Here is a 14644-nt window from a genome sequence, read left to right on the forward strand (position 1 = left end):
AAAAACAGAAAATATGTAATAACAGTGATAATATCAGAAATATGTGATGTGGACTGCTTTTTATATGGGTCTCCTGTGTATTTCCAGTTTTCCCCAGAGACAGTAACGGATGTCATCTGAATGCACACTAACCCCACAGTGCTTGTTCTCGGCTTTATCCACTGAGCTTAATGGAGAATCAAGCCCGTACCCTACCCACTGGTCTACAGAGCCAGCGTGCTGCTCTGTTTAGTTTACTTGCATACAACACCAGCAGGCTTGAACTCCAGATGTAATCAGCGTCTGGTCACGCAGTCCCATTTAATGGCCATTACCTCTGAGTGCCACACAGCCAGGCAGCATGAAGCAGTCTTTGTAGTGTGCTCTCCAGAGACGTAGTGGCCTGGGAGAGGAAATTATGATTCAAGCCTCTCAGAATGGAGGCGTTGATCTGAGTCTGGGACCATGTAAACATCACAATAGTCCAGTCTTGCTGTGGGTGTATTTTGGCAGTTTGATGCTTGGTCTGTTATAGATTGGTGGAAAAAAATGCTTAAAAATGGAGGTTTGTTTGTTAGTCACTGTAAGAAGTTTTAGTTGCAGACCATATATTTCATTTTTAGAGATTATTATTTGTTCTTAGATGCTGAACTTCGACACAATCGATTAGGTTAGATCTTCAAATCTAAACAGCCGTAAACCTCCCCTGTAACAGTCCAGCTCTGGTTGTGTGTCAGAGCTCAACAGGAAGTGGAAAGACTGTTAACAGCGTGAGAGAGAGCAGAGAGCAGGCTGATTCTCAGAGGAAACAACTGTACGATTACCCTACACAAATTTATGCTTAACTGTTTTGTTGACTGCTGAAATGGAACTGTAGACCTTTTTTTTCTTTTTACATGTACTTAATCGGTGAAATTCCACAGGGAGGTCAGATACCATGGTCAGCTAGATGCCAGCATCCTGCTCTGGTTATATGATGGTTTCTTTACCTCACATACATTGCTGTGATCTTCATTTAAGATAAACTTGAAACTTTAGTATGGTCACGAGCTAAAGCTGCCATGGGAAAACTGTACTTCATGGCTTGGGAACATTTTTTCCATACATGGGCTGAAAACTACTGGCACCATTTAAAAAAATGTATCTATTACACCTTTGTTGAACTAGGGAGCGACTGAATTTGTTTTTTTAAAGGTAGGCAGCAGCAAAGAGTTATGCCCAAGGTTCTTTTACAGCAATTCTAGGTATTAAAATGTGAATAATCAGGCTTTAAACCTTTTGAAAAATCTCAACAACCATTGGAGTGATTGCCATGAAATTTGGTACAGATATTCATATTTCCCAAAGAATGAATCATCATGTTTCCCCTTATGCTACAAGCAGGTTAAAGTTTTATCTCAACATCTAGTATATGGATTTGGACAAAATCCTAAAGACCTTAAATCCTAAAGACTTTTACGCTCTCATGATTTTACCTTTAACACCATGATCAGCATGCCCACGTTAGCTTTTAGCTCATAGCAATGATGTCCTTAAGCACAGCCTCACAGAGCTACTAGCTTAGTGTTTTTTTTTTTTTTTAAATTTCTGCTGGCAAATGAGAAATCTCAAAATTAACTAAAGGAAAGTTATGAAAAATTAGTTTTCATTTAGTCTAGGTGAGACAGCCGGTGCTATTTAAGTTTTGTTAAAGAGTTTGTTGCTGTCAGCTCTGAATACGTGAGACACTTGATGTAGCTATGAGAGGTTAGCTTGGCTCTCTGGGAGTGGAGCAGCCACACACGCAGACACAAACAAACAAATAGCCCAGCTGCCACATTCTGACAACAGGTGGTAAAATGCTTTGGAATAGTTACTGCAGAGTCCATTGTGTGCGGTGTGTGTGTTTGTGTGCATAGACACTCACACTGTTAATTGTCAGCTCTAGGACTTGGAGCCAAGTAACAGTTTGACAGTAAACAGCCAAAGCTGAAACTAAAGGGTTCCTGCTTGACTCTGGCAAAGTCCCAGACAGAGACCAAGACATTAGACCTAAAAACATAAACACACAGCTCTGGCAGTCATATTTAAAACATGAAATGAAGTAAGACATTTGGTCTTTTCCCCCTTGTATTTTGTGGTGCAAATGTGGTTCTGCGGTGTATGTTAGAGTTCTAATCAAAGCAATTACATTCCAAATATTAGACATTTAATTACATGTTCAAAATGTCTCCAAGACAAAACTGCTAGCAGAACTGATAGTAAAGACAGAACAATCTCATCCAGTAAAAGAAAGAGGAGAAAGATCATATTATGAAGCCTTGCTATGTGAAAAATTGTGACCTGGCCACATTAAGTAATTTAAAGTAAGATTTTAAATTTGACCTCAAGTAACTTTCAAGCTAGTCATCCTGTTCTCATAGCTGTAGTTTATAAGTTTATATTTGGCTATTTTTCGGGGGGGGGGGGGGGGGGGGGGGTTGGACACTGTTGGCTGTGCAAAATCATGAATGTGACAGTCATGAATCAATAGAAAAATGTAATCACCTTTCATTTGTATGTATACTAGCATAAGTCTGTGTCCCCTCACCATTCTAAAAATAAAACTCTGCAAACTTTAAATAGACCTGGTGGTGCATCTTAATGTGGGGGTTAGGCAGGAGGGGGGGCAGTTTGATGTGTCTTCATGCAGCAGCTGGATGGCAAGATTTTCAGCTTTACCTCTGAGAAATGTTTGTGCAACAAAGAGTGCCATCTGTCACACACCAGTAGAATGATCAAAGAGCATAACGCTCACATACAAGAACTCAATGAACTATAGAGTTACTCAAATCTAATAGAAAAGCAAAAACCCAAAGTGCCTCAAACAGAAGCACAAGGCAAATTCTTTGGAATTTAAGAGAGACAAATTTGTTTTATTTCAAGGAAAGTGTTGAGAAATTTAGAAAAAAACACCCCTGTTTTTCTCCATCTACAAGAAATTGCACAGTTCTGACATAACATTTTCATGTATTTAGGTGTGAATGCAACAGAATAACTTACTATATATAACACAGTGTAATTACTGTAGTGCTCTTGTTCTGGTGGGATTCACCTTTAGTAAAGTGTTTTCCTGTGAGTAACAACTGAGGTGGGAGTCTATCTGTGTTATGTAGAAACTGTGTTCATGTGTGGGCTTGCATGTTTATTTGTTCTAGATGTGCTTGGCATTCATCAGAATAATCTCTCAGAAATTAGTCCCCATAATAGAGACTTAAATATATCCCTTCCAGGCTAGAAAATAAGAGTTATTTAAGGAGTGTTGCAGTGTTGCTGTAAAGTGTGAATAGTCTGATTGAGCAAGTAGCTTCAGGAGAGTCGGTGAAGTTAAGTAGCTGTCTTGTAGGTAAAAAGTCAAAGGTTCAGTCAGTGTTAAGCTGAGGAGGACGTCCAATGCGACTGTCAGAATGTGTTACTGGACATCATCTAAAATCACTGGAAGCAACTAACACGTCTCTGTTTCCTCATCAGTCCAAAGCCATGCGCGAGCGATGGCTCCTCCAGGGGATGGGAGTGGAGGAAGAGGAGACTCGGCGGAAACAGCTGGAACAGGATGAAGAACAAGGAAAGCGGCTGGAAGACATGATACATAGGTAATGAGCTTTGTTTAGTCTTTATGCTCCTCTTGGCATTGCTGCTTACATCTGTTCATTTGTTGTAGGATGTAACACATTTACAATACTAGTATAGTCTGACCGGGATACTGAACAGACACGAGTAACAGAGTAACAATAACAAAAGTTGTCACATCTGTTTTTGTTACACTGCATCTGCTTTTCTTTCTGGCTCTGCATTGTCTTTAGTTTTGACTGAACCAAGCTGTAACCTAAAATACAGATCATATCATCTTCTTGGCTTTCCCTTCATATGTCTTATATTCTGTCTGTTCAGCCAGCGGTGGCAGTTCTATGACACGGCCAAATGCCCGGCAACCACATTTTTACACCCCATCCACATGGTCCCATTTGTAAATAATATAAACACTGTACTTCATCTTGTTAACGCTGGTCAAAAACATCAGATAGTCTATGTATCACATGTGACACTAACAGTCAGGTACTGGTACTTTTTTAGCTGCAGAGTGAACATGCACTGTAGTAGATAGATTAAATTCTGATGACAGTATTAACAATAGTGGGGTCATTTACATCACTTTAATTATGTCATCTACTTTTGAAACATCAAACCAGACTCCCAAAATAGAGTTATAACTGCAATACTGTATATGTGTTACCACTCTAAAAACAGACGTAACAAGAGCTGACAAGAGGTCAAGACAACGAAGAATAGAATAGAGAGGATAAAAGAAGACGAGGGAGGCTTTAGAGAAAACGAGAGCTGGAGGTAAGGAAGGAAGAGGGGAAACTCATAAAGCAGAAACAGAAAGTTAAAAGATAGAAACAAGGCGAGTGAAAGAAGGGCGTAATTGCCAGAGGAAAGAGAGTGAGATATTGAGAAGATTGAAAAAGGGAAAAAAAGGAGAGAGTGATGTGATTCTGTGTGGACTTCCTGCGTTTGTGTCTCTGGGAGGAGCTTCCTGATTCCCATCAAGCTTTGCTCCGAGATAGTCACTTATTCCCTAATGAAGTTGGGGCATGAGATCACCAGTGCTATGAATAAAGTGCCAGCTTTTGTCATCATGATACTGTGTTTTCCACTGAAGGGGGGGGGAGGGGGAAGTGGGCTGGTCTGGGCTGCACCTTGTCCTCTCTGAGACAGAACATTTTAGATTCAGGGTTTTTATTTTTTAATTGTTTATATTTAAGGAGATGTTTACAGGTAGTATAGTAAAGAAGATTCAGCTTTTTCCTGAAGTGATGAATTAAGTTTTGTGGTGGAATGCAACGTTTTGCCAGTAATGCAAGTTTTAATAAAATGAATAAGTGAGTTGCTTATGAACTGTACATGTACTGTGAACCAAAGGTAGAGTACCACATGTCTGATGGCTAAATGGAAAGCATTAGTAATCCATAGACACAAGGTAGATCCTACATTCCCATATTTAGTACAGTATTTCTGTTAGTTTGCATGCCAATGTGAAGAGAACTGACAAAGAGTGAGTATGGTTGGCAGGGCCTGCCTCCTCTGCACCGTAATGCATGCATATATTTAATAAGCATCAGCAGGAATGCCCTTGAAAGTGCAGGCATAAAAAAATACTCTGCTTGGAACAATGCTGTGTGTATTTGATATGCATTTCCTAACAAAAAAAATATATTTACAGCATTCAAATTCTTAAAATGGCATCTACTCCTTCTGCCTCATTAAAAAATCTATTAATATGCAAACTCTGCACATACATTGTTCTGCACAGTGAACCTCAAACATCCAAATATTGGAACAATAAGAAAAAAGCATATTCACGAGGTTAGGAGGACTTTAAAATAAATCAGCAGAAATTGTCACCATCTAACACAGAATAATAGAAAATGTAACTTCATAGAAACTGCTGCATCAACAAAAACTTGTATATATAAAAATATGATAGAGAATAAATCTCAGTAGTGGAGTGGAAGACAGGCTGTTCCTCTTTAGGGCTTCTGTTGATTTCAGGCAGTGGGTGGGAAGTTAAAACTAATCATCTGACGTTCATAGTTCATGTATTTGAGCGATGGAGATCAGAGCACACTTAGGAAATTGGGATCTTGGAGAGGCTCTGGGTCAATTTGGCATCAGGCTCACACACCACCACCTCCTCATCTATCAAATCACTGTATGAAAGAGACTCTTTTAGCCACCAGCTACTGTAGCTTATCGCCAGCGCTGGAGCAACATCGACACTGTGGCAAACGCCAGGATAACATTCGCTCTGGTATAAACAGAGCAGCGGTGAATGGTCAAAGAGAGAGCATTGTAGACAAAGTACAGTTGTGATTGTGGAGCAGCTTTGTGTGAGTCAGTTCATTCATCTGCTGCTGAATAGATGTGTTGTCTGATAGTCTTTTTCAAAGGAGAGATATTGCAGTTTGTGGTTTCACTTACTTACAAAAGCAATCAAAACCACAAAGATAACTCTCTTCTACTGTCATGTGTTTTATAGTCTGGTTTCACTTTTTGTTTTTACAGTGTAGCTAATTCCAGCTTTATTAGTTTCTCTGAATAGCAACAGACAGGAAGCAGAGAACCATAGCTAAAATGAGAGTCAGACTCATGCTGCCATGATACAAGCATTTCTCACTTCACTAGAGCACAAAGAAGACCTGAATTCATTCTGTATTTTCAGCCTTTCTTTACCAGGCGGCTAGAAAGTTTCTGACTCAAACTCATTGGCGGATGCTTTGTGAAATAATGTAAGCCTGTTTTGGATCAGTTACATACCAATTGAGTCAGTTATCATCTTAAAACACTCCAATCAAAACTCCGGCAAAGCTTGGGTAACCAGGCTTTTTCCCTGCATGTTTATACATAAGAAATGCTGCAAAAACACTCAATGCAAGCCCATTACTGTTGTGAGCCAGGAGTCTCAGATGCATGCTGAAAATTGCTTCAAGAGGAGCTCAGCTGTCTGGGACTAAATTCTCAAGGCTTTCAGAAAACAATGTTCTCCAGTGGGTGCAATAAAAAAAAAGTCACAGAGCACATGTGTGGGAGTCAAAGGAGTGCCTTTCAGTCGCACAACCCCTAAACGTGAGACCCCATAACTGAACTATTTTTACACAAATAAACCCTCAAATATTAACCACAGGAAAATCCACATTATGAAAAACCCTTTTAAAAAAAAGGTCATTCATGCAGTGCATGTGATGTCATGCTGTGAAGGCGGAAGAAGATTCGATGTTGTTGTTGTTGTTTTGGACAGGACAGGACAATGATACATGCTGTGTGTGTGGGTGTGTTTGTGTGCATTTTATGGAGAGAGGGTGTGGCATCTATATTTACACCCTGCAGGACACCATCCCAGAATATCCCATAACCTGCACAGCACACAGAGTGTTTCCACTACTGACAGGACAGAGGTGAATGGTAGGGATGAATATGGACTCCGCATTATCTGTGCATGTGTGTGTGAGAAAAGAGAGAGAGAGAATAAAGCTGTGATCATGGATAAACTTGGATTTTCATAAAAGCTACATCTTCCTTCCCATGTAAACATTTCAGAAATAGACCCAACTGTCTTGTAACTAAAAGCACAGAAGCCCAGACACCTTCATCTTCGTCTCTTCCACTTTTACAGCTGTTGGACTAATAACACATCCACTACTGGACACTTTAATGACAGAAAGTGACAAAGACAAAGCGGCACCTCCTCTATGGAAACGTGTATTGTTTCAGGCACTGGAGAACACATAAACAAGAGCAAAAGAGAGAGGAGGAGCAGCTGTAACTGCCTGTAGAGAGCAACTCTGAGAGTTACTAACTTACTTTAAATGCATCGCAAGAGAAAGAAAAGAGGCAAGAGGGAACAAGGGTCCCTTCAGATTATCCATATAATTATGCAAACCTAATGGAAAACACATTATGAGAAACAAAACACAAGGACAACAGCAGTGTCTTTGTGTGTTGTCTTTTGACTTGAAACTGGAAATCACATAAAGTTGAGGGAAAAATGAGAAACAGTGCAATCTTTGTGCAGGTTATTACACATACCTCAGGTCATTGAGGCTGGAGAGCATAGAGAGAGGAAGGGGGGGGGGTAGAGTCAGTTTGTGTCGTGGTTTTTGTCAGTTGTAGCCCAAATTGAGCAACACACAAAAGCAATAGAGTGATGAAGAAATAGCAGGAGAAGACGCTAACTTTGCAGAGTCTGGAGAGCGAACAGACAGAAGGAGAAAGAATGAGAGAGATGTGGCAGCAGCAGCAGCAGTGGTAGTTTTACACATCTCCCTATCATTACACGGACAGGCTAAGTAAACAGAGAGAGACACACAGCAGCTAAAGGCCCTTTTCACAATGTGGCAGTGACCTGACCCGTACCCACACTGCGCTACTTTGGGATTATTGCTGTTTCATGTTGTACAGACAGCTCCGTTCACATGTAGCCATCACTGTGGGGGAGCAATGTGGGGTATTTTTGTATTTTTTTTGTATGCCACCACAGCTACAGGACAAGTGGAGAGTCTCCTATTGACGTAGGATCTTTTACGATGTGCATGTTTGCACTTTGAGGGAGTTCAGTCATATTTTTGCAGCCTTGATTAAACTAGGCCACTGCAGCAATATTAGTCTACTGCATACTTGACCTCTTTATGTATTTATACATAACATTTAGTTATAGTGCCTGCATTTCATATTTAATGAGCCTTATCAAGATGAGTAGCGTTTTTTCCTGCTAATGTATGGTTGCCAAGACTATTATTACTACTATTATTTTCCCTGCTGAATTCCACCACTGCAGTGACCTTAATTCTCCACACGGGATCAATAAAGATTCATCTATCAATTACCAGACCAGAAAACCTCTTTGCACAAAACAATACTGAAGAGACAAATGGAGTCTGTAGGCTGCATGAGGTCGAGCCGCCAATCTGCCAACAGCAAACTATACTTACTGCAACCAGCCCATTGAAGTGCCCTGTATCATGTTACATAACGATCTAAGAATATTTGTCTTTTGCCTCACAGTGGCATTATGAGAGCACACAGCTTTTAACTGACCTGGAAAGTGTGATGCAGTTCAGTTCAGATCATTTCGCTGCAGTTCAGCTCTGTATGGGTAGTTTACTTAGTCTATGTGCCCTTATTACAGAGCTTATCAATCATTTTAGACAGATTTATTATTACTGATCCATCATTCAGAAGCATAATCCACACTAATTTGCTTTAATTTGCTAACTAAATAACTCTAAATTTAAATATAGTGTAGATACAGCACCACGATGAGGCCGTGTTCACAGAACTCTGCAATATTTTTAGTCAGACGCAGCTGCTTGGCAAATATTTTGCTGCTTCAGGCTTATTTTCTTAACCTCAGACCTAACACCAGACAGATACCATTTTACCTCGAGCTGAATGCAACTGTAGTGAAAACAAACTGCATACGCCAAAATTGTACCCAACAAAACTGCTTCAGAGTCAAACAGTAGTCCCTGAATGTGTGGTACAGTAATTTAGACAAAGACTCCAGAAGAATATAGGGCACAAAGTAGCCATGCGTCATGTTTTGAACGCTGATTGAAGATGAAATTCTCAACTCCAGCAAAGCCTGCTGTTTCTTTTTAGTTTTAAACTTACAATAAACTCTGCACTTGGTTCATGTTCCACCTTTCCAAAAACCGAAAACATTTTACATTTGGGATCAATCTTGACATCAAAACAAATCTTTTCAGGCAGAACAGGTTCTGTATAAAGAACAATGAAAAGGTCGTTCGTCATGGCCATTTGGCTGAGCAAAACACGAATGTCTTGTCATTCCTCAGAGACGTTAGAGTGTTCTGTGATCTGGTTTTTATCCTCACACGCCCTCCTGATGTACTTTTGGTTGATTTTACAGGCTTATAATTTCAGCCTGTTAAACTGATGTTCTTAATTAAATTCAACTACACAAAAAAAATCCCTGGTTGGATACCTTTATCTGGCAAACACATTATTTTTTACCAGCAGAGACTGAATACATAGCAAAGGTGCTCACAGAAGTGACAAATAAAACAAAGCTCTACTTCATGTTGTAAGCACTGACATTTAATGTAGTACTACTGTGCATTACTGAGTGAAATATTGGACTTCAACATTTATCTGATCTTCAGCAACTTACAGCTTAAGTGATATTCTTCATGGGCAAGTCTTATTCTATATCTAGTATATCTAGTAAGAGTATTCTTGGTGGATAGATTAGTAGTCATACTGCTGAACTTGCCACAGCACAACCTGTAATTTGCCTTTTTGTACCCTTTAAACTACATACAATGTTACAGATCTAGAAAAAATACTATCAATGCTATATTTAGTTTTATGTGTGTGAATTTTAGATGATAGTTAATCAGTAATGATGAAAATTCAGTTTATTTGTCCCAAAGGGGCAATTGGTTCTGCTGCAGTAGCAAAGGAAACAACACAGGGTGAGACACACAAGATAAAAACCTCAAATATTAGAAAAAGACAGATAAATACAAGAGGAAAAGTTGAACACATTAAGGATAAAAGTTACAGTATTAGTGAAGAAAAAAGAGGGGAAACAGTTCAGGGTGGTGGGTGCTGTCAGATATGATGGATTCTGCTTTCCTTTGTTGCACAGTTCCTTTTCTTTTCTGTTTTTTCTGCTGTGTGAATAATGTTGCACTTTTTTGAGTTTCATCCCCATTGCGAATTAGTTTTTCTGGTTGAGGTTGAAAAATGCATATCAGCAGATGAAAGGAAAAAGTGAAAACTGACTCAATAAAAATGTAATAAAACAATGTCATCAGTGATCTGTCAATTTTCCTCAGCTGGAGACGCTGCTGGATTTTCTTACTCAGCATATATGTATTCCTATCATAGATCATCTTATTGTCAATTATGACGTCCAAATACCTGTAAGACTCAACAATCTCAACATCTTGTCTGTGTGAGTTGTCGCTTCTGTATCTGGGTGTGTGAACAGGGCATTAACACAATCCTAACTCAGAGGCCAAAAATAAGACGTGTAAGACAACTTAGGGATGGATGATCTACTCCAAGCCTACTATACATCCCTAGTAAGTGATGTGAATTCAATTTGTGAAATTAAAACAGGTTAACAGGTTTCAGCCTCGCCGGTCACGGAAACAGTAGATGCTCCTTTTCTGTTTTTATGCCAAGTGTCATTCCTCACATCCTGCTTGCGATCTGCGGCACAGATCATACACAGGACAGAAACAGGAAGAAGCAGAGCACTGTATAATAGCATATTATAAATCTCTACCTGCCTCATTGCAGAGGATGGTTAAGGACAGTCTGCTGATGCATGATATGGCTTTGCAGGTTGCAATGTGGTTTTTCAGTATGAGTAAGCAAATGTAAAAAATGCCCCCCAAAAAAAGGAATTTTAGTAAGTGGTTTCGAAGGAGGTAAAATATTAAAACATGAGTCATGTCTGCTACTCACTGGAAAAACCCTAAACTCTATCCATGTGTGGTCATCTGTCATTAGTTAGACTTTTATCCTTCCAAGGTGATCATGATCTTCATGTAAACTAAAACATAACATCATGTAATTATACAGAAGATTAAAAGGGTCATATTTGTAATATGGCCTCAGCAGAAGACTGTCACAAACTGGCTCAGAGTCAGCAACAAAAAAGTGAATCACACATTAAAAAAAGCTTCTAAAATGCATTTATTGTCACTTGAGATATAATTATGTTAGTCAGCTAAATCAGTAATGAATGCAATGTGTGGATGAGTGAAGTGTGACGCATGCAAACAAAACAAAACCCAAACCCATCTGGCTGGCCTCTCCAGAGAGGGTTGTCATCTGTTCATTCCACCTTAACATACCCGCTCACTGTCTTTCTCGCTGTCTGTTAAGGTAGACTGACTTTTAAGGTAGACCAGTTGTTCTCAATTAGTGACAATCTCAGCTGCTCCTAAACAGCACTTGGGCCACCCAGTTAAAAATAACGTTATAAGCATGTCGAGTGGGAAGGGAGAGCTGATCATGAGTGGTCACTCGACACACATGTGGAGACGCATTCTAATACCAGGTGTGAACTGACGTACTTTGAGCTATCCACTTATGATCAGATAACCCAAGACAAATGTTAATGCCAGGGGAGAACCGTCTTTTCATGAATATGGAACGTGTAGGACATGATATTCATTAGCCGTATATTAGACATAATTAATAGATTGATGATCTTCACAAATCACAACTGCTTGTGTTTGAAGTCATTAATATAATGACTGCAAGGCTGGTGTGTGAGCAGCTGGTGAAAAATCAACCACATCTATAGAAAATACTTTGCTTTCGATAACAATTTCTATCAAATATGGCTTTTCCACAAATAAAAGCTCTATTAATTCATTAGTCAAACATCCAGCTGAAAAACTAAAACATATTTTTGACTGGAGGAGGACTTAAAGCTTCTTTAGCTTCTTACAAACTTATAGCTATTGTTATTTGTTTTTGTCAGTTTCATCTTCATTGAACAAATTGACATGTTCAGAGTAAACATGGGAAGATAAAGCTAATACAGCTGTCATATTTTGCAACCAGCCTTCATGGACTATGGGATGGATGTACAGCTCCGCCCACTGAAGCTCACCTCCACCAATATGGTTAATGCATCTTCCCAACAGCTCGCTGTCTGAAAAGTATACTTGAAAAACTCCAGGAGAAAAACTGTACCTAAAGACAACTTTTTAACCATCACATACACAGTTCACACATAATACCATGTTTAAATGAACTCATCTTTACAGTGTGGTCACCCCTCGTTTCGTCTTTCAAACCATCAGTCTGTCATTGCTTTTGTCTACGTCAGTATCACTGACAGTCTCTGTACATGTGGACACATGCCCAAATACACACACACACCATCCACCACACATAAAACCAGATGTCTGTGCTTCCTCCTCTTCCTCCTCCTCCTTCTCCTCTTGTATGATGTGGAAAGCAGTTGCTGCCCACCCTGGGCGTATCCATAGCAACTGGCCCGCACTCGGTTGACAGGGTGGGACAATGACTTCACTGGTGTCTTTCAGGAACGCCACAGAGATAGTAACACTGCCAGACATACAAATATAAGGACAAGACATAATAAAGACTATATCTAGGGGCATCTTGAGGTCATGGTACTGTCTCTCTCTCCCTCTCGGTCTCTCTGTCATACACACACACACACACACACACAAATCACATAACCTATTATGTAAAATAGATAAATAGATTTTAGGCTAATTAGATGGATTAATAGACGTCTTTGTTAGATCTGTGGAGTGCCTTGTGTAACAAACCTCTAAATTCAACAATGTCTCCACTCGATTCTTTACAAGTTCAATAGTATTTCAAGATGAAAATAAAGATGGGAAATACAGCAGTGTTACCATAGGATTAGTAATGAAACAGACAAGTGACATCATGTTATTTCTTCTCTTTTAGTTCTCACAGTTTTGGCCTTGTTTGAGGTTTGATCACTAGGGGGTGCCAGACACAAGCATGCCTGGGTGGCTCTCTACTCTGCACATTATCCAAAGTCCATGGAGAGGTTGATGCCAGTTGAAACACAGGAATACACACTTGATCCAGTCCAGTCTAAGAGTCCTGTAAGAAATGCTGTCTTTGTGAAGCTTCTCACCTCCATTCTCTCCATATCTTCTCACCGACCCTTCCAACCTACAGTCTTCCCTACTCAGTGCTTTCACAGTAATATGAACTCATCAAGTGCCAGAGACACAATATGAGTCCCTACAGAGTATTACAGTAATATTAGAGTGTTTTATCATCCACACAGAGAAGGGTTTAGATTTATATCAGTGTTCCAAGAAATTTTACTAGGGTGTGTGCACAACAGATGCCAACATGATGACATACCCCATTCATGAATATTTATAACTTTTGACTGGTAGGATGCTCCTCATAATATAAGATCTACAGTGGTGGTAATGTTTAAAATACCCCAAACAACAGAAACCTGCATCCTTCTCCGGTCACAAATTTTGCTTCTCTCCCATTTTGACAAGACTTCACGCTGCTCAAGGGAAGCAGAGGTAATATCCATTTCCCTCCAGAAAGGGAAAAGAGGAAACAAGTTAGGGAGGAGCAAGGAAAAGTAGCAACATGGGAGGGAAAAGTGTCCAGCCATAGTTATTGGTTCTAAAGGTGAGGGTAAAACAAGATATAACTGAGGGAATCTTCAATATCAAAGCCCAAGAGAGTTTATTCAAAACGTGTGACACAAACTCCAGTCTCATACCTGTCTGTAAAACTATCCTTGCTTTGTGGAGCAGTTTATATTGCAATGACAGAGGAAGTTAAGTACAAGTGGATGGGACAACACATCTAATAAGCTATGACTGCATCCTCCGTTTTGAACTACCTCTTATCTTCATCAAAGATTAGCACTGTCAAGAATACTTGCTTTTGGTCAATGGTGTGACTTTGAGATTTATCAGAGTTGAACTTGATGTAAAAATGTTGCATGGACTTCACCTAGCAAGCAAATACATTATTTGCGGTGATTCCACTGGAATGAATTGGTTGCTGGATTGGATGCTGCTTGGTTGAACAGATCTGGTGTTATATTTACTTCTGGTTAATTTTATAAAATGACTGTAAGAAATTCTTGCATTTCAAGTAGTCTATTTCCATGAACTGATTGCACATTGTTGTGTAGTCCTTGCAAACTCGATTCAAGGTTGGGTAATTGTTTCTCATACAAGCAAGGCTCCAGTTAAATATAGGATGTGCAATCCAGCATTGCTGTATTTATAAATAACTGCAGTCTCACTGCAGTCACCACTCCTTAACCACAGAATACACTTAGATATAAAGTTGGAGAAAGCACTTAAATAAGAAAAGAAAAGGTAAGAGTGCAAAAAATAACATTAAAAGTAAGAACAAGAATCATGGTTACTGTCACGTGCTGACCGACACCTACAATATGTTATGAGTATTTTAGCATCCTATCAGGTTCCAGCCCAGATGAGCCACATATACTGTAGTATAATGGAAATTACACTCAAGACATGGTGCTGGTTGTCTTCATAAAGGACACTGGTTTTAGAATGGCAATTGTCCATGTTGCTATCTTTGC

General features: G+C 39.5%; 1 protein-coding gene across 2 annotated transcripts in view; it reads left to right on the forward strand.

Annotated features, from left to right (window-relative positions):
* LOC133994840 (PALM2-AKAP2 fusion protein) overlaps positions 1-14644 on the forward strand; it is a 75042-nt gene that overhangs the window by 14960 nt on the left and 45438 nt on the right. For both annotated transcript variants that reach the window (XM_062434025.1, XM_062434026.1), the window contains exon 3: positions 3469-3590. In XM_062434025.1, coding sequence (XP_062290009.1) covers positions 3469-3590 — 122 coding nt within the window. The remainder of the gene's footprint in view (positions 1-3468; positions 3591-14644) is intronic.

This window comes from Scomber scombrus, chromosome 15, assembly GCF_963691925.1.
Source record: "Scomber scombrus chromosome 15, fScoSco1.1, whole genome shotgun sequence".
Classification (NCBI taxonomy): Eukaryota; Metazoa; Chordata; class Actinopteri; order Scombriformes; family Scombridae; genus Scomber; species Scomber scombrus.